At 37.5% G+C, this 17,258-nt stretch overlaps 3 protein-coding genes and 1 non-coding gene across 5 annotated transcripts; 3 read left to right on the forward strand and 1 right to left on the reverse strand.

Annotated features, from left to right (window-relative positions):
• The first annotated feature begins 1,083 nt into the window (after positions 1-1,083).
• TSD2 (S-adenosyl-L-methionine-dependent methyltransferases superfamily protein) lies at positions 1,084-7,355 on the forward strand. Of its 2 annotated transcripts, XM_088809062.1 has the most exons (10): positions 1,461-1,544; positions 1,754-1,789; positions 2,201-2,919; positions 3,042-3,174; positions 3,587-3,827; positions 4,304-4,529; positions 4,656-4,831; positions 4,960-5,263; positions 5,747-5,885; positions 6,683-7,355. In XM_088809062.1, exons 3-10 carry the CDS (start codon positions 2,210-2,212, stop codon positions 6,839-6,841), a joined length of 2,088 nt encoding a protein of 695 aa, XP_088665188.1. In that variant the 5' UTR covers positions 1,461-1,544; positions 1,754-1,789; positions 2,201-2,209; the 3' UTR covers positions 6,842-7,355. The 2 variants fall into 2 exon arrangements, with proteins under 2 accessions (XP_007018750.2, XP_088665188.1); XM_007018688.3 differs by lacking the exon at positions 1,754-1,789 and having other exon boundaries at positions 1,084-1,544.
• Positions 7,356-8,432: 1,077 nt separating this feature from the next.
• On the forward strand, positions 8,433-8,526 carry TRNAY-GUA (transfer RNA tyrosine (anticodon GUA)). The gene is made up of 2 exons: positions 8,433-8,469; positions 8,491-8,526. It is a non-coding gene; the product is annotated as a tRNA-Tyr (tRNA).
• Positions 8,477-10,948, forward strand: LOC18592142 (Ubiquitin carboxyl-terminal hydrolase family protein). Its single transcript, XM_007018690.3, has 2 exons — positions 8,477-9,988; positions 10,618-10,948. The coding sequence occupies exon 1, from the start codon at positions 8,667-8,669 to the stop codon at positions 9,849-9,851; it is 1,185 nt and encodes a 394-aa protein (XP_007018752.2). The 5' UTR covers positions 8,477-8,666; the 3' UTR covers positions 9,852-9,988; positions 10,618-10,948.
• Positions 10,949-12,033: 1,085 nt separating this feature from the next.
• Positions 12,034-15,636, reverse strand: LOC18592143 (Outer arm dynein light chain 1 protein). The gene is made up of 5 exons (XM_007018691.3): positions 15,365-15,636; positions 14,509-14,941; positions 13,084-14,422; positions 12,846-12,992; positions 12,034-12,716 (listed from the first exon to the last, which is right to left on the reverse strand). Exons 2-5 carry the CDS (start codon positions 14,560-14,562, stop codon positions 12,184-12,186), a joined length of 2,073 nt encoding a protein of 690 aa, XP_007018753.2. The 5' UTR covers positions 14,563-14,941; positions 15,365-15,636; the 3' UTR covers positions 12,034-12,183.
• Positions 15,637-17,258: the final 1,622 nt, after the last annotated feature.

Below are 17,258 nucleotides of genomic sequence, written 5' to 3' on the forward strand. Positions count from 1 at the left end.
CGGGGTTCAGCCTCTCACACGTTTTCCTTTCTTTTATTTTCTTTGCGATAAATCATTTACCTTAAAAAAGAAAAATTAAAAAATAATCAGTGCTGGCTGCCTGGTGTGGTGGCTGTCTTTTTGCAGCTTGGAACCTTGTCTAAAGGCAAAGGCATTCTGTTAGAGGAGGTGACTTTAGAAACTGGAAATGATTACCCTCAGTAATTATCGGTTGGAAAATCTGTCTTAAGATTTTCTACCCTTTTTGAAACCCCTAAGGTAAAAAACACTTCAAATCATTTCAGCAAGACAGCAACTGCACGATGTATCATTAGACAGAGAAAAAAGATTAGCAAAAAAAAAAAAAGAGTTGTGTTTCGATTGCAGACAAAGAAAGGTGAAATGAAATGAAATCTTGTAGCTGAATTTAGTTCTTTTTCTTCCCCCTAGCATTTTCTGATAGTTATGGTGTCCTCCATATTTGGCATTTTTGGGAGGTGAAATGACATGAAATGTTGAATTACTAGGGAAACGCCGTGCAGAAAATGGAAAGTTTGGTATGGTTCATTTCATATCGACTAATGCTCTCTACTGCGGTGTGTGTGTTTGACAATAAATGAAGCAGTGGAGCCACTCTAGAGAGTGCTCAAATGGAAGGAATGCGCGAAATTTGAGTCATGAAAAATATAAATAATTGAGGGAGGTTGTCACTGTCCAGCGTTCTCAGCACGAGTCAAAACATGATGTTATGATAAACAAAGCATGTCCTTTTTAGGTTTACACCGCCCATTTCTTCTCAGATCTACGTACACACCCAAGTTCTTATACGTCGACTGTCGGTTTTATTACATCCTTGGATCCAAAATTTCCATTATTTACGCATAAATAATTTTGAGGAGGGGTTTTGCCTCCACGCATAACAGTAATTTCAGTAGTAAAATTTGATCTTCACCACGCTAAATTGGGTTTCGAGGGAGAGTCTTTCGTAGGGAACTGCGTTCATTTCTTTTTCCCACTGGTCTCCGTAGCTAATCTCTCTCTCTCTCTCTCTCTCTTAAATAATTAAATACGAAATTAATGTGATTAGAGATTTGATTAATATAGTAGTAATATAAAATTATTGTAATTAACAGTTGGGCTCGAACTGTAGTGGTGGCGCTTTAGCGCGTATATTAGTAGAGAGAGCACTGTCTGAAGATAAAAGCTTGGAGGAGAGTTCAAAAAAATTGTCTATATTCATTTATGACGAGTTTTGCGTTGAGTTAATTCATACCATCTCAAAATTTTTTTCTTTGAATAATTATTATGATTATATAGAAAGAGAGAAAGTATTTTTTCAGCTTTTCACGAGCTCTGTCGTGATTGGATCGATACAGAAACCGCCTACACTCTTACAGCATCAAAGGGAGCTCGCAATAAAGAAGACAACAAGAACCAAAACAGTCTTCTTCTGTAGTTTTAAATAAAAGGAAAATCTTCTTAAATCCTCATTTGATGAAATTTCGCTGATTTCAAGCCTGGTTTTCCGCTATCTTTCAATTTCCAGTTCTGCTCTTAGAAACAAGGTACTGTTTTTGTGTGTTTCTCCTAGCTGTTTTTGAATTTGTTAGATTTGATCAGATTTCGATTTTCAAATGATTGATCGGAGATGGACTTTTGCTCATTTTAATCTGGGTTTTCTTTAGATTTTAGCATTGGGTAGCAGAGATAAGTGAATTTCAATGAAAAAGAAGTGATTTTGAATGGAAATGAGCTTACCCTTTATTTCTTTCAGGTGGCGGAACTCACTGGAAGTTTGTTATATGGAAATGTATCTACTTTACTTTCCTTTATTTCCTTCGAATCTTGAATTTCCTTTCTTTTATTTTTTTTCCTTTTGTTTCAGTCTTAGAATCGTTCAAAAAAGCCATTTCTTCTTCTCCTTCTTCCTTTCACTGTTTAAAATTTGCTTTTTTAAGAGTTTCACTTTCAGCAGGGTTAATGGATCTAGTATCTTGAAATTGGGAAAAGATCTCATTTTGATTTTATTTCAGTGCAGAGTTTCATTGCTTAGTTCACGATTGTCTGTATTACGTTTTTGAGAAGAGTATTACCGGGTTAGCTTGTTCGAGAGTGATTTGAGTGGGATTTTTTTCTTTCGTTCAACTTTGACAACTTCACTGAGTTGTTTCTAGAAAGTTGCCTTTTTTTTTTTCCTCTGGCTAACTGTTGGGGATTTCAGGTAGGAAAAATGTCCAGGCCTCTGCATCGAGGTGTATCTGGAATACGGATCTCAGGCAACAGCAATGATTTTTGGGACTCCCAAGTGAAAGCTAAAACAGAAAAGGATGATTTGGATAGAAATCGTTCCCCTGATCAGAGCTATTTATCTCTCAGGTTTCCTTTTCGGCTACTTTTTCCGGATAGTTCTCCTCTCAAACATGGTGTCACTGAGAATGGTTTTGCATCTGATCCCTTCAGTGTTGGAACGCCGAGAAGCCGACATAAGTTAACAATGCTATTTTTGAAGTTAAGTTTAATTGTGATTGTGATTCTTGCTCTCACTGGATCATTTTGGTGGACAATCTCCATTTCAACATCATCCAGAGGTCATATATTTCATGGTTATAGGCGACTTCAAGAGCAGCTTGTTTCTGATTTGTGGGATATAGGGGAGCTTTCACTTGGTCCTTCAAGGTTGAAAGAAATAGAATTCTGCCCTGAGGAGTCTGAGAATTTTATTCCTTGCTTTAACGTTTCAGAAAATCTTGCTTTGGGTTATTCTGACGGTAATGAGTATGATCGATTGTGTGGACATGGTTCAAGGCAAAGGTGTTTAGTTCTTCCACCTGTGAACTATAAAATTCCTCTTAGGTGGCCAACTGGGGGAGATGTCATTTGGGTTGCAAATGTTAAAATTACTGGTCAAGAGGTATTTTCCTCTGGCAGTTTAACCAAGAGGTGAGTGAATGTTTCTCTTGACAGTCAACATCATATCTAACTGCCTTCATCCCCCATCCCTTTCCCTGTTTCTTTTTTCTTATAGAAGTGTTTCTTCAATCCCTTGATTTATGCAATTGCAGGATGATGATGCTGGAGGAAGAGCAGATTTCTTTCCGTTCAGCATTGCTAATGTTTGATGGTGTGGAAGACTATTCCCATCAAATTGCAGAAATGATTGGACTGAGAAATGAATCTAACTTCATACAAGCTGGGGTAAGTGGGTGTTTTCCTTGGCATACACGTTGAGCTTGTACTGTTCCATTGTTTATATATATATATATATATATATATATATATATATATATATTTTTTTTTTTCCTTTGTCTATTTAATTCTAGTAGGGTTATTTCTGTTTAGCTTCGAGGTTGGTATATATTTTAAAGTTATCATTTCTTGCTTGACAGTATGGCAAATTGTTAGGGATTACATTTAATTGCCACCTTTGGCTTCCACATTGTAAATTTGGCAATATGGGCCTGAATTAGCTTAAAGCCGTCTTAGTAGCTAATTCCAACAAGACTGGAATTCTGTAGCCCCATCATTTCATTAGTTTCTTTTGCATTATCAATAACAATTGACGTTTCTAGTCTACCTGCCTGGTCTGAATTTAAGGCTACTGTTGCAGGTCAGAACCATCTTGGACATAGGATGTGGTTATGGTAGCTTTGGAGCACATCTCTTTTTCAAACAGCTTTTAACCATGTGCATTGCCAACTATGAGTCCTCAGGCAGTCAAGTTCAACTCACTCTCGAAAGGGGCCTTCCTGCAATGATTGGCTCTTTCAATTCAAAACAATTACCATATCCATCTCTTTCATTTGATATGCTGCATTGTGCACGCTGCGGTATTGACTGGGACCAAAAAGGTATCAGCTAACAGTTTGAAACTTTGCTAGTTTAAAAATTTGCTGCTTCTTTCCCTATCTTTTCATCCCCCTCCCCCTACCCTGGTATGGTATAATTTTCTTAAGTTAATAGAGGCAATCCGTGTTGGGACATATACGTAGGCCTAGAATCATTTTTTATTTTCAGTAGTAAAGGACATAATTTTTTTTGAATGTTCTGTAAATATAATTGCTAGCCAAAGGTCTTGTTTGAGTGCTTTTTGATGCATTTGTTGGCAGTTCACACCTGCCAACCAATGTATAATTTAACAGAATACATGAAAATCATGGTCAACTTCATTTTATCTGTTTAAAGTTCAACAAATTGGCCACACTCCGAACTCTACTTTGCTATTGTAATTTTTAATCATGTTTTTACTCCTATACATGACTTGTATCAATTTTTTTGTGTTTGAGCTGGTAGTAATTAAACTATTATTTTAAAATGTGTGCTACAGATGGTATTTACTTAATTGAAGTTGATAGAGTTCTAAAGCCTGGTGGATACTTTGTGTGGACTTCACCTCTTACCAATGTTCAGAGTTTTCTTCGTAACAAGGAGAAGCAGAAAAGGTGGAATTTTGTTAGTAATTTTGCAGAAAGTCTCTGTTGGGAGTTGATGTCACAACAAGATGAAACTGTTGTGTGGAAAAAGACCATTAAAAAAAGTTGTTACAACTCCCGGTGAGGCAATTTTCTTACTTGATTTACAATTCATTTTCTTCAAAACTATATGAACCATTGGAAATCTTTATTATCTGAGATCAATAGGTGGTCCTGATTACTGGTATCAATCATTTATGTGTCCAGGAAGCCTGGTTTTGGTCCGTCAATCTGCAGCAAAGGACAAGATGTTGAATCTCCATATTATCGACCTCTTCAAAACTGTATTGGTGGAATGCATAGCCGCCGATGGCTTCCTATTGAAGAGAGGACAACCTGGCCTTCTAGGTCTAATTTGAACAAGAATGAACTAGCTTTATATGGTAATATGATGTTCTTTGCATGCTTATGTTAGAAGTAACAATTTCATCATGATAAGCAACAATGAGCAGAAATTTTTTACTGTCACTCCTGATGTATCTGTTGGCTAATACTTTTAGTATTTTATCAGGTCTACACTCTGAAGAACTCAATGAGGATAATGCGAACTGTAAAACAACTGTTCGTAATTATTGGTCTCTTCTATCACCCCTAATATTCTCAGATCATCCTAAGAGACCTGGTGATGAAGATCCTTCTCCACCTTATAACATGCTCAGGAATGTGCTAGACATGAATGCTCGCTATGGTGGTTTCAATGCTGCATTGCTGGAAGCAGGGAAGTCTGTCTGGGTCATGAATGTAGTCCCAACAAGCGGACCCAACTACCTTCCCCTGATTCTTGACAGGGGCTATGTTGGTGTATTACATGATTGGTGATTCTCTTCTCTAGCTAATTTTCCTTTTCTTTTTGGGCTGTGTTGTTTTAATATCTTCCTTATATGCAATTCATTATAGCTGAAGCTGGAATGACCCCTTCTTATAGTAATTCCTATGTTGCCAAACTGTAATGATATTCAGCAACTTAATATACTTTGGTAATATCTTTTCTCTCTGGAGTAAAAAAAAATTACATGCAGTGAGGAGAACCTGCATATGATTGTAAGACTTAACCTGAAGCAAATTCTGCTATAGGATGTATGTTCTGTTAAAAGTTTGATGTGTTTACTGAAACTTGGATTGTTGTTACTGAGTTCGAAGTTAGGACACCATATTATTTGATTAGGTTCAAAGTTAATTAACCATGCTTAAAATGTGATATGCTTGGCATAATGCTTTTCTGAGCAACGTATACCTTTCCTTTATAGTTTAATGTTTCTTGTTTTATTTGTCTTATGATCCATCCTTTTCACTTTCAGGTGTGAAGCATTTCCAACATATCCTAGAACTTACGATATGGTGCATGCAGAAGGACTTCTATCCCTTGAGACTAGTCAAAATCGGAGGTGCACCATGCTTGATCTATTCACTGAGATAGACCGGTTGCTTCGTCCAGAGGTACTAAAACTAGGCTATCAAATCAGGCTAGCTTTTAGTTCCTTTCATGCTTACCTTCTACTGTTTCTCTATTCCTGAAATGACATAAAATTAGCCATAGCTGGATAAAATTTAATGCTTAATGTGGTATTACTCGCCAATTGTTTTTCTTGTCGTTATAAGTAAGTGATAATTAACGTACACAAATACACACGGGAAAGGAGAAGAGAAGTAAAACGCTTTTTCACTTGGTTGGTGCTCCCTAACTTTAGTTTGATATTAGAACTTTTGTTGCTATATTTGTGGCTTTGACGTTATTTTTCACTTGTAAATGTGAATGTCTGTAAGAACATTTGTGTATGTGAAAAATTTAGGGATCACATGACTAGAAGAAAGCTTCTATCAGTACCACTCAAAATAGTAATGTATTAAGTCATGTGACAAAGCCAAAAGGTTTAACAGTCTCATATTACTTCTGTATCATGTGCTGATCTTTAATTGATTATACTGCTTAAGCAAATCTCAGGATTTGGTTGGGAATCGTGATGCATGCTGGTCTTATATTATCAAAAACTAGTTTAGGAGAGATCTTCAGAACGTGAGTTGTACTATACAAATAGTTTTGCATATGTTTTTAACGTAAATGTCAATTAGTATTATGCTAGTAGTGAATCTCCTTTGTGTCATCAAAAGAGTGCTACAGAGCAAATTAGTTTACTTAAATTCTATCAAATATGAGTAGACCTTTTGCAAATGGTTCCAATGGTTTTGTTTTCTACTGCTATGCTTTAATATGTTACATTTGATGGTTGGTGCAGGGTTGGGTAATAATCCGCGACACAGCTCCTCTAATTGAATCAGCTAGAGCTCTAACAACGCGATTGAAGTGGGATGCCAGAGTTGTAGAAACCGAAAGTAACAGTGAGGAGAGACTCCTTATCTGTCAGAAACCTTTCTTTAAGAGACAAGCAAGCTGAGAACAATCTCTCGAGGAACCCCAAGTTAAAGTTCTTGGTATTCAAATTCATTTTGTGCATGTTAAGTATCAACATAAAGCTCCACCGAGGAAGGGGGATACCATATATTTTGAACAGAAAGAAGAAAGCAGAAAGATAGTAGAGGAAAAAGAAAATGAAATCTTTTGATGGGACCAACCACAACTCCTATGGAGCCGTAAGGCATACATAGGGCCTTGTAATTACTTCAAAATCCGAGGCACCATTGCAAGTGAATTCATAGGATTAGATTTAAATATTCATGTCATGTCTCAGTACAACAATACAACCACATGATTAAGATTGTGAAAGATGATTACAGAATAAGCAAGTGCTACTACCTCTGCAGTACAGAAGAAGAAAAAAAAAAGTCCTTGGCAGTGCATTTGTGATGAAATTTGTTTTCACTTCATTTTATCATTTTCTTCCATTTCATTTACCTTCAATGGAAACTAATTTTGAATAGCAAGTGAATTGAACCATTTTCTTGCTTTGAGTCATGCCTATGCTTTGTCACATAGTGTTTGAATGTTTTGTGTCCCTGGTGTGCGGCAGATCATTAAATTGCACCATTGAATACACGTGATGACTAGTTTTGGTGATGCATTGGAAGGTCGGCATTGAAGTCAAAGTGCATTTGTAGATGAGACTCCGACCTACCGTGTCTAATGCACTTCAACTGCAATTGAATTGAGAATTCTACTTGAAAAATTTGAGGTATCGGTGTACTACGTTTTGGTCGGTGGACGAATGTCTCTTGACACAATCATATTTGCATTTCAATGTCCTTTATTGATGGATGCCTGCACCGGTGAGTGAGGACTCTGGAATGTTTTGTTTTTTAACAGGCTGGCAGAAGCATAAAGGTTTTTCCCATGGCCCATGGGGGACGAAGGGTACAGGATATAACAGATAAGCCAGTTTACTTGCATCTGAACATTTGATTTAATAAAATTAAATATTTAATTTAATAAGTGTATATATATATATTTATTTAAATTTTTCTTTTTTTATAAATAAAAAATAATTAATAAGTCACATAATCAGTTAATAATGCTTTATTGTTTATCACACCACAGCAGCTACATTTATTAGGCATGCCTTTCCTATCAATAAATTAAGTACCCATTAATTTTCTCAAAATTTTTAAGGTTGAGTGCTCATTTTGAAATTTAACATTTATCAAATTTTTTACTTTTGAATTCAACATATTATTTTATTCAAAAAGAGATGTAATTTATTGGATTTTATTTATTTAATGAATTAATGTCAAAATTTAGTATATACAATTAATAAAACTAACCATTGCTATGTGAAGGTGATTCTTAAAAATATATATATGAATCCCATAATTTTATTAATAGTAATTTACTAATTTTTATCATAATTTTTTTATATGGATAAAATGGAAAATATTGCATTTTAATTGAAAGAAATAATAAATTGCATCCTCAAATGAAATTTTGAAAATGTTAGATTTTAGAATAAATATTTAACAAATGTTTAACGTAGAAAATTGGTGTTTCAAAACAAAATAAGGAACTTTCGAAAGAACATTTAAAATTTCTAGCAGCCGACCTTAGCTCAGTTGGTAGAGCGGAGGACTGTAGTAGGAAATAACCTTATAAGCCATCCTTAGGTCGCTGGTTCGAATCCGGCAGGTCGGAAATCTCTTTTTTAACAAATTTTTGAACAATTTTTTTTGATTAATACACCACAAAATTTTGGCGCCGAATCTGAGAAAAACCGTTGAATTGTTATAGCCATATTAAATTTATATCATAACCAAAACCTTAAGTAAACAGTCATGGTCATGGCTTGGCGCTTCTTCTTCCTCGGGATACCCCTCTTAAACCCTAACCCTAAATTCCCAAACCCATGCTCTTTCTCCACCTCTTTCCTCATAACCAAAACACCTAAAAAGCACAAACCCAAGCGCCCCAAACCCGATTCTCCCCGCACCCGACCCGTCACGCCCGACTCCAACAAAATCCCCCAGTTCGAGTCCCTCCTCGACCGCGACGCCACCTTCCGATTCCTCACGAAAACCAAAGAATTCCTCTCTAAACAATCCGAACAAATTCTCCCCCTCGACGACGCTGGCAAACTCCACCGCGAACTCGGATTCCCCCGCGGCCGAAAAGTAGCCCGATCCATTGCCCGCCACCCGCTCCTCGTCACCACCTACCGCCACTCCGACAACAAAATCTGGCTCGGATTCACTGACTTGATGGATCAATTACTCCTTGAAGAGAAATCGATCATGGAAGCCGTGGAGGAAGATCGAGTTACGAAAATCTGCAAATTATTAATGATGTCGAAAAATAAGCGGATTCCATTAAGCAAGATTTATCATAAGAGGCTTATATTTGGAATTCCAGAGGATTTCAGGGACAAAATCGGAAAATACACCGATTATTTTCGCCTAGTGATTGAAGATGATGGGAAACAAGTCCTTGAGTTGGTAAACTGGGATCCAAGTTTAGCTGTAAGTGCATTGGAGAAGGAGTTTTTAGTAAATGAAGATAAGGTGAAGAAAGCTTTCAAGTTTCCGGTTAAATATGGGAAAGATTTGGGCTTGGAAGAAAATGATGTCAAGAAACTTAACTTGTTAAACACATTACCGCTGGTTTCGCCTTATTCCGATGGGTGGAAGTTGGATTTATGGAGTTTGGAAGCGGAAAAATATAGGGTGGGGATTATACATGAGTTTTTGAGCTTGACTTTGGAGAAGAGAGCTTTGATACATCATATTGTGGAGTTTAAGGAGGAGTTTAGTTTGACTAGGCAGACTTATGAGATGCTCAAGAGGCAGCCTTGGACGTTTTATTTGGCGGGGACAGAGATGAACTGGGCAGTGTTTTTGAAAGATGGGTATGATGAGAATGGGAATTTAATCGAAAAGGATCCACAGGTGCTTTTTAATGAAAAGCTTTATAAGTTTGCTCAAATGCAGGATGAGGAATTGAGTTCTGAATTTGGGGAGAAATGATAACGAGATTGATATTTTTTAGTGGTTAATCATGTGGATTGAGTTGCTGAATAGAGAGTCAAGATGGGCTCCAGAATACAGCTGGAGGGACAGAGAGTTTTATGATCAAGGTGAATGCTGCATTTTACATATGTAAGGTATTGAAGATTAATTATTTGCAATATGTTGTGATGTTCATTTTTGTTAATCTTATTCTCAAAATAACTTTTTGTTCCTTCCTGGCCTTGAATATGTAATAGAAGTTGCATAGCTGCTCCAAGCCCTAATCTTTTGAATTCAACAGTTCACATGAGCATAGTAGTCATGATCACATATAAAGATCTGTCAGAAACCATGTTTTCTGTTGCAGTGGTTGAAATTGCCATAGGTGGAGCCCTTATCTAGGAAGGATTGCATTGTCTGTGATCTTGTTTGAACTTTTGTAGTTTCCTAATCATGTTTTTGGCTTATGTCAGTACTTTTATCTGTCAAGCTTCAAAATTAGATTTCAATATAAGCTCAAACCCTTCTAGACTACATGATAAACATTGTGTGATTTATAAAGCTTAATTTCTTGCTTCATCTATGATCTCTTTTTCCTTGCTATGTTTTCTTTCCGTATGGTCTTCTTTGCATGTCCTGAAATTTACTTCTTGCACGTTGTTCATGTCAAGAAAGATGCTATCAAGGGCCCCAGTTTGGCTGATAGGTTTAACAGGCATCATTGAACTACTATGGTGTTAAATTATAATCTAAGAGAAGTTTTCTGGTCCTCCTTGATTTACAGGCCAGACTCATGAAAAGCAAGGTTCCAGTCATGCATTTCTTCACATTGAAAAGGGTCTTCTGGTTCTTTCAACATTAGAGTCAATCTAGGATCATTGCATTTGATATGCTGCTAGATGAGTGGTTCTGGTCTCTTAGAAACAACTCTCAGTGAGTGGTCTAGTCTCTTTAGAGTTAACTCCATAATTTGCAACTTGGCAGAAAATATCGATGGCCAATTGCCTGAATCTTACTGGCAAATATCCAATCTCTTTCATATTGAAATCTGTGAATGATACATGCTGGTTTTGTTTGAGTTGAGATCAGTGTTCCTCTTGTTTCCAATTGTCAAATCAAGATCTCTATTCTGGATCATAACTAGGGATGAGTTTCAAGGTTGTTTTTGACAGCAGAAGTTACAGGTCCTTTTCAAGAATAAAACCTTCTGTACTGTTCTTCATATTGCTAATACGTCGATGCTCTTACTATTATCCAATTGTAGTTAATACTCTCTGCAGTTAATAAACTAAGCAAACACTTTCTTTTTCTTTATGTTAGAGGGAAAAGAAAATAAAATGCAGTGTGTGTGTGACAGAAATCCTACCTTCTAAATATTACTAATAAATTGGTCAAAAGAATTCATTGACACTCAGTTCAGTTTTTTAACTAATAAACTTTATCATCTCTCTTTTACATGGTTTTACCCATCACTAGTGATTAATATGCTATAATAAGTTGGTGAAAAGTGAAATATAGCACCTTTTTTTCAGTCTTCACCTTAGTTATATTTTATATGAGATCATATTGACAAATGATATAAAATTATGGCATGATATAAGGGTTTAGTTATGTACCATGAAAGTATAGGTAAGTGCAAAAGGGGAAAAAGGTCTCCATTCGAGCAGGGATGATAGTCTCGGTTCCAATAGCGTCTTATATAAAAGCTTCCCTAGAATACACCTTTTGGGGCTTTTCAATCGGTTATCTTTTGTCTGTGCAAAGACAGTCTAAGTGAGATGACTTTATTTTCAAAATTACACCTTTTTATCTAAAACTTACGTCCGATAGAATTTTCTTGCTACTTTATGTCTTTTTCTGCTCAGGGACCTTTTCTATGTTAGGAGGCTTTAGCTCCTAAATTACATTTATCCATTTCCTAGCCTTCCACTTCCTAAATGCATAGCTATTTCATATAGTATATTTCTGGCTTTAATATGCCTTTATAATTTCAAACGGTATGTGTGGTGATCTCGGCTGCTTAGCCTCCCTTGGTAAAGCATAGGGCTGAAACATTTGACATTGTAAATACTATCTAACATTTTCATGCTAATGATCTCAATCTTGTCTGATTTACTTAACGTGCATATATGCGAAAAGTGTAACTATTCCTGTTAAGTTGAGCAAAATAGAAATGAAAACTGCATGCATTAACACTTGATTACACCACACAAACTTAAGTCGAATTACCAAAAAAATAACTCCAAACATGATAAGGGGGAAGACAAATGTCTGCATAGCAAGCAGTCTTTAGGGTCACAACACAAAATAAAGGAAATTTAAAAAAATTCCCTTGAATTCTCCAGGTAAATTACTGGGAAAATCTCTTACGTGATGAAGAAGCTTGTGCAGGTGAATTTAGAGATACATGATGACGACTTCGGCTCTTTGATTTATTCTTGCTCCTCTGCCCGGTTGCCACACTGCTTCTGTGCACACTGGTGGATGTTGATGCACCTTGGCTTGCTCTTTTTGCTGCTTTTCTTCTAGAGTTCCAGCTGCCGCTCCCTAGGGCAGCTTTGGCAACACTATCAGTGAGCACTTCCCTTGCTCTTTGTGGTTTGATGGGTTGCTTGTTCAGGTATGTAAGCTTAGAGAGTAAGCTACAAATTGCCTTGCGCAGCTGGTCATCACTGATGTTGCTCTGAACGGGATTTCCCAACAGATTCAATGCTTGCAATGAGTTGAAGTTGGCAACAAGCTGGCCCAGCGCTTTTGTCGTTGTTATCTTGTTGAAGCTGAGGTCTAAGACTGTCAACTTCAAGAGCCTATGTAGCCCTTCGACATCACTAATCTTGTTCCCAGCAAGATACAGTTCTTTGATCAGCGTGCAGTTTGACAGCCCTGGCATCATAAAAAACCGCAATGCACTTTCAGAACTGCGTGCAATTTATTTAAGGAGAATGTCTTCTGAAAATTTAACCAGAAAACTTTTGAGGTGAAAATTGGGAAACAGATGTGCAAGTTAATTACCATGTCCAATTCGAGCAATGCGATTATAACTGAGGTCAACTACTCGCAACCGAGTTAATTCTCTAAGTCCTTCAATAGTGTGGATCTTGTTTCTTGACAAGTCGAGTGTGTGAAGACCCTTTGGAAGTGATCCTGGAGTAATGTGGGCTGCCAAGAAAGCAAAAATCAGAGTCATATATCTCAATTCAAACAAATAACCATCTTAAACTATCAGTAACTTTTTTTGAACACGCCATACCTATAAAGTTGTTTGACAAATTGACAGCGCGAAGGCTGGAGAAATGTGTGATGATTGGAATGGCTTTCAAACCTATTCCTGAAATATGAGCAACAGTTGAGGAAGAATTGAGAGACTGAATGACGCTATTGGCATGTAAAATCTCCTCAGACAGATTGATATCTTGACGCCGAGTCAAGTGGGTTGTGCTTCTGGCTGGTGATTTACCAGTGTCAGGAGAAGGTGGAAAGGTTATACCCTCTTCGCCATTCCCATCTTCAGCAGGCTGTTTGATTTGGGTTTCAAGATCTCTCACCCACTCATCTACTCTCGTGAAGGATGATGATCGAGCTGGGAACGCAACCCATTGGTTCTGGGGCCATAAACCAGAAACTCCTGTTTGAAAACCATTCCAGCTCTGGTTGTCATCACAGTTGCCGGTAAAGTCTTTGTTCAAGGACTCTCCGGTAAATGATCCAGGTGATTCCATCTTGCTCAGTTTCATCGCTCGATGTGGCTCAATTGTATCTGAAGAGTATCCACCTTGCTGGTTCAAAGTAGCAGTGACAGGAAGAGGCCGTGGTTTTGTTGTCCAATGTTTGTGCAAGTTCCGGTGGCTCCAGAGGAATAATTTCCACCATAACCTTCTGCTTCTGGAAGGCAGAACTTGACTCGAAGAATGTTTTTTCAACATCACTCTGTCAGCACTGCAACGAGTCATTACAGAAGCTGGGCTACCAGGATAAAAGTCGTCGCTTACTCTTGCAGATAACTCCTGCAATTCTTCAAAGGATTGAGGCTTAGAAGGAGGTAACTGATCAGCTACCTTTCTTAGCACATCCCTCGTCTCCAAATTAGAGCAAGAGCGCTTAAGCTTTGGTGAAGCCCAGAACTCAGCCCTCCCGATCCCTGGATCACTGATATGTCCACTTTGAATCATATCAACAGCCTTTTCAACATCTTTCTGTGCTTGGTACATAAACTCTTCCTTTACTTCAGTATCAAATAAAGATGAAGAATCCAACCTTTTGGTTCTGAAATCAAATTCTTCTTCACCTGAATTGGCTACATGGGCTTGGAGATCTAAGTCAGAGTTATCTCTCTTAATTGAGGCATTCTCTTCATGCTCATCTTCCCCTTCATATGCTATCTCTGCTGCTTCACATCCAACAGGACTCTCATGGCCGATTACCTTGACATTGCAAAGAGAATCCTCCTGAAAGCCAACAGGTACAGGGACAGTAAATGTTGTTGATTTCAATTCATCACTCTGAAAAGGTTGCACCGGTTGTTCGAGCTTAATTTGGAGGGTTCTAACCCCTTTATTTAGTTCAACAGCTTTTGAAGACACATCACCCCCCTACAAATAACAGAATGAAGAAGATGCAGCTGGAAATCACCAGATACACAGAATTGAACTAATATGAAAATTAAAACCCTTCTCACCTTATCTTTCTTTTTCTTTGCGGTCAAGAGAGAGAAGCAATTGAGTTTTGCCATTTGACAAAGGTGACTGATTCCAATTGTCAGAGAAGCCTGAATAGATGCACAATTTATTTCCGTTTTTCCCCTTTTCTTCTTCCTCTTCTTGAACTTTGCCTATTGACGCTCACATCTCTAACCAATCCTTAAATTAAGCTTTTAACAGTGAAAATTTTGAGTTGCAAAGATCACATGGAGAATGATTGATCAAAAGTTAGCCATAATCGATAGGAAGGCACCAAACCAATGACCGCGTGCAATCGGAAGGTGAATGATCACCGGAAATAAGAGGGCCAATGCCTTCTCCGGCTTGAGAAGGTTTCACTAGATTGTCGGCCAGAGTTGTATGCCCAGCTTCTCTCCAGAAGCTTCACCAAATCCTTGTTTAAAACCTCTCCTGTTTATTCACAAGACCAACAAAACAAACCAGTGAACTCCAGAGCTCCTTTAAGGTAAAGTGTTTTTCACAGTTATTGGAGCAAACATGTCTGCCATATTAGATAATTCCAAAACCCCATTAAAAAAAAGCTAGAACTTTATTGTCTTTTTTAAACAAACAAGGGAATCCCACAGAAGATCTTTTCCGAGTTCTCATTATTTCTTAATACTCATCGAATGCATTATACATCAACTCTCTCTCTCTCATAACAAACAATTCAAATTAAATTAATCCCATTGCAGATATATGAATTTAACATCCTAAGACAAAACTCCTCTCAGATTCTTACCAAAAAGTTGGATCTCGAATGCACATAGAGTTTCGGGGACGGATGAGTTAGAAGGAACATAAGAAGGAACCAGATTAGAAGTAGAAACTAACCTGTTGAAGCTGAACTCCGCCAGTTTGTTGATCAAACAAACTACTCTTAAGACTTCTTTCTTGAGCAACAAAAAATTTCCAAGCTTTAGATCTTATAAAGGAACACCAGATATTAGGGAGTAAGGTAGAAGTGGTGAAGGGTGAATCTTATATGCGGTGGAGGGAGGATGCAAGGCTGGAAGGAAGAGACTGGAAATAGGTAGTGACTTCAAACAGCAAAAAGAAACAAAATTAAGAGAGGCCGGTAGTAAAACGACATACGCGCATGAAATACGGTTTAATGGAACCCCACCTTTTATTATAATATAAATATAATCAAAACAGATGCCAAAATATTTTTACCTTTGATTTCTCTCCACTCGGGAGAAAGGTTTACAGTGGGGTATACGGGCCCTTCATGCCACATGCTTCTGAGTTATCCTGTCCCCATAATTTTCCGTGAGTGGAGTGGCCTTTTCATTAAATAATAATCAAAATTATCTCCACCGATGTGATTTCCTGTTGAAATTTTGATGTGGGAAAACGAGGGTTCATGATGATATGCAAGTGGTGCTCCTGAAGAGGATAAACGATCTTTTAGATTCTGGAAAATCACAGACGATGTTATGTCGTACACGATTGATGTTACAACGTACGGTCGTAGAATTGCATGGGACTCTCTGGCTTTGCCGCCTTGGTTCGGTGCTTTTGGCTTTAGCAGCTTTCGTGGATTACTTCCTCCTTCTACATGACCTATGAAATTTCGTCACGTCGGCAAATAAGCCTCTGTTTTCTAGTATTTTTTGACATATACGTTTCTTAATTCTTACTACTTGATTTCAAAGCGTTGGAAGATTGGTTGACATTAAAAGAGTAACTTGTCACGAACAAAAGGAATATCATTCGAACGTGGAAATTCATGGACAATCTGATTTAACGTCAATTGTTGAATTGGTTTTCATTTTCATTATAAAATAGTGATACTAACCCATGGTTCATTTGGTACCATGGACGCCACTTTATCATAGTAGGACCCCTTCCGTCGTGGATGAAGAAGGCCAGATGGCGGTGTCGTACGCCTTGCCGTGCATTGTTAGCCCAATTTTCTACTTTGTCGTGATCTGTCTTTCACTTGCTGAAGTCACCACTGACGTCTTTCCTTTTATAATCATCTTTCCAGATTCTTTTCATTCTCAATTCTCAATCTCTAAAATCCACGCAAATTTGTGAACCACGAAATTAGCATCGAAGGATCAATAATACGCGTAACTGTCATTTGCCTTTGGTGCCTGCTCACTTGCGTAATCAACCATGAGAAATCACGACGTCTTTTGTTTAATGACTGATTCTTCTCAATCAGTCATTAAAATTAGAGTTATCCTGGAAACTATTGTTTTTTTCTCTTCTGATGTGAAAGCGAAGAAATATTCTAATTAAGCCCGAAGAAGAGGAAGAAGGACCCTGGAAGTTTCACGCTTTCAGCGCAATGGAAGTATGGCCAAATTCTTTATTGACCCGTTCCTCGATCGTTAAGATGTCTTTCCTAGGACCCATGTATTAGATACTCGAAGTGGAAGCGTCAGACATTCCTCAATGAGGCCTTAATTGAGAGTAAAAAAATACTATCAACTAGCTCCTCCCAGAAAACCCCACGCTGTTTCTGGAAGGATGCCTTCCAATTCCAAGAATCTCAGGATATCAGCCTCATACGAACAGTCCTAGACTGTTTAGCCAGGGTGAGCTATATTCATCTCAAGAACAGTAAATCTAACTCTTTTTTTTTTTTTTTTTCTGAAAAAGGAAAATATCTAGAGCAACTTTTACCAGGATGGGCCATGCACTTGTTTGAGATTGGCTCTTCTTTGTCAACTTTTTTTAAAGTTAAAACTCAGTTTGTAATTATTGACCATGACAT

This window comes from Theobroma cacao, chromosome 8 (genome assembly GCF_053813885.1).
Source record: "Theobroma cacao isolate CCN51 chromosome 8, ASM5381388v1, whole genome shotgun sequence".
Taxonomy (NCBI): domain Eukaryota; kingdom Viridiplantae; phylum Streptophyta; class Magnoliopsida; order Malvales; family Malvaceae; genus Theobroma; species Theobroma cacao.

What these genes read in the sequence shown, in the direction of transcription:
- TSD2 (XM_007018688.3), top strand. Translation starts at nt 2,210, where the DNA reads ATGTCCAGGCCTCTGCATCGAGGTGTATCTGGAATACGGATCTCAGGC. An exon ending in TCTGGCAGTTTAACCAAGAG is followed by an intron (nt 2,920 to 3,041) that starts GTGAGTGAATGT and finishes ATGCAATTGCAG; the next exon opens with GATGATGATGCTGGAGGAAG. An exon ending in TATTGACTGGGACCAAAAAG is followed by an intron (nt 3,828 to 4,303) that starts GTATCAGCTAAC and finishes TGTGTGCTACAG; the next exon opens with ATGGTATTTACTTAATTGAA.
- LOC18592143 (XM_007018691.3), bottom strand. Translation starts at nt 14,562, where the DNA reads ATGGCAAAACTCAATTGCTTCTCTCTCTTGACCGCAAAGAAAAAGAAA. An exon ending in CAAAGAAAAAGAAAGATAAG is followed by an intron (nt 14,423 to 14,508) that starts GTGAGAAGGGTT and finishes TGTTATTTGTAG; the next exon opens with GGGGGTGATGTGTCTTCAAA. An exon ending in TTTGTCAAACAACTTTATAG is followed by an intron (nt 12,993 to 13,083) that starts GTATGGCGTGTT and finishes CTTTCTTGGCAG; the next exon opens with CCCACATTACTCCAGGATCA.
- LOC18592142 (XM_007018690.3), top strand. Translation starts at nt 8,667, where the DNA reads ATGGTCATGGCTTGGCGCTTCTTCTTCCTCGGGATACCCCTCTTAAAC.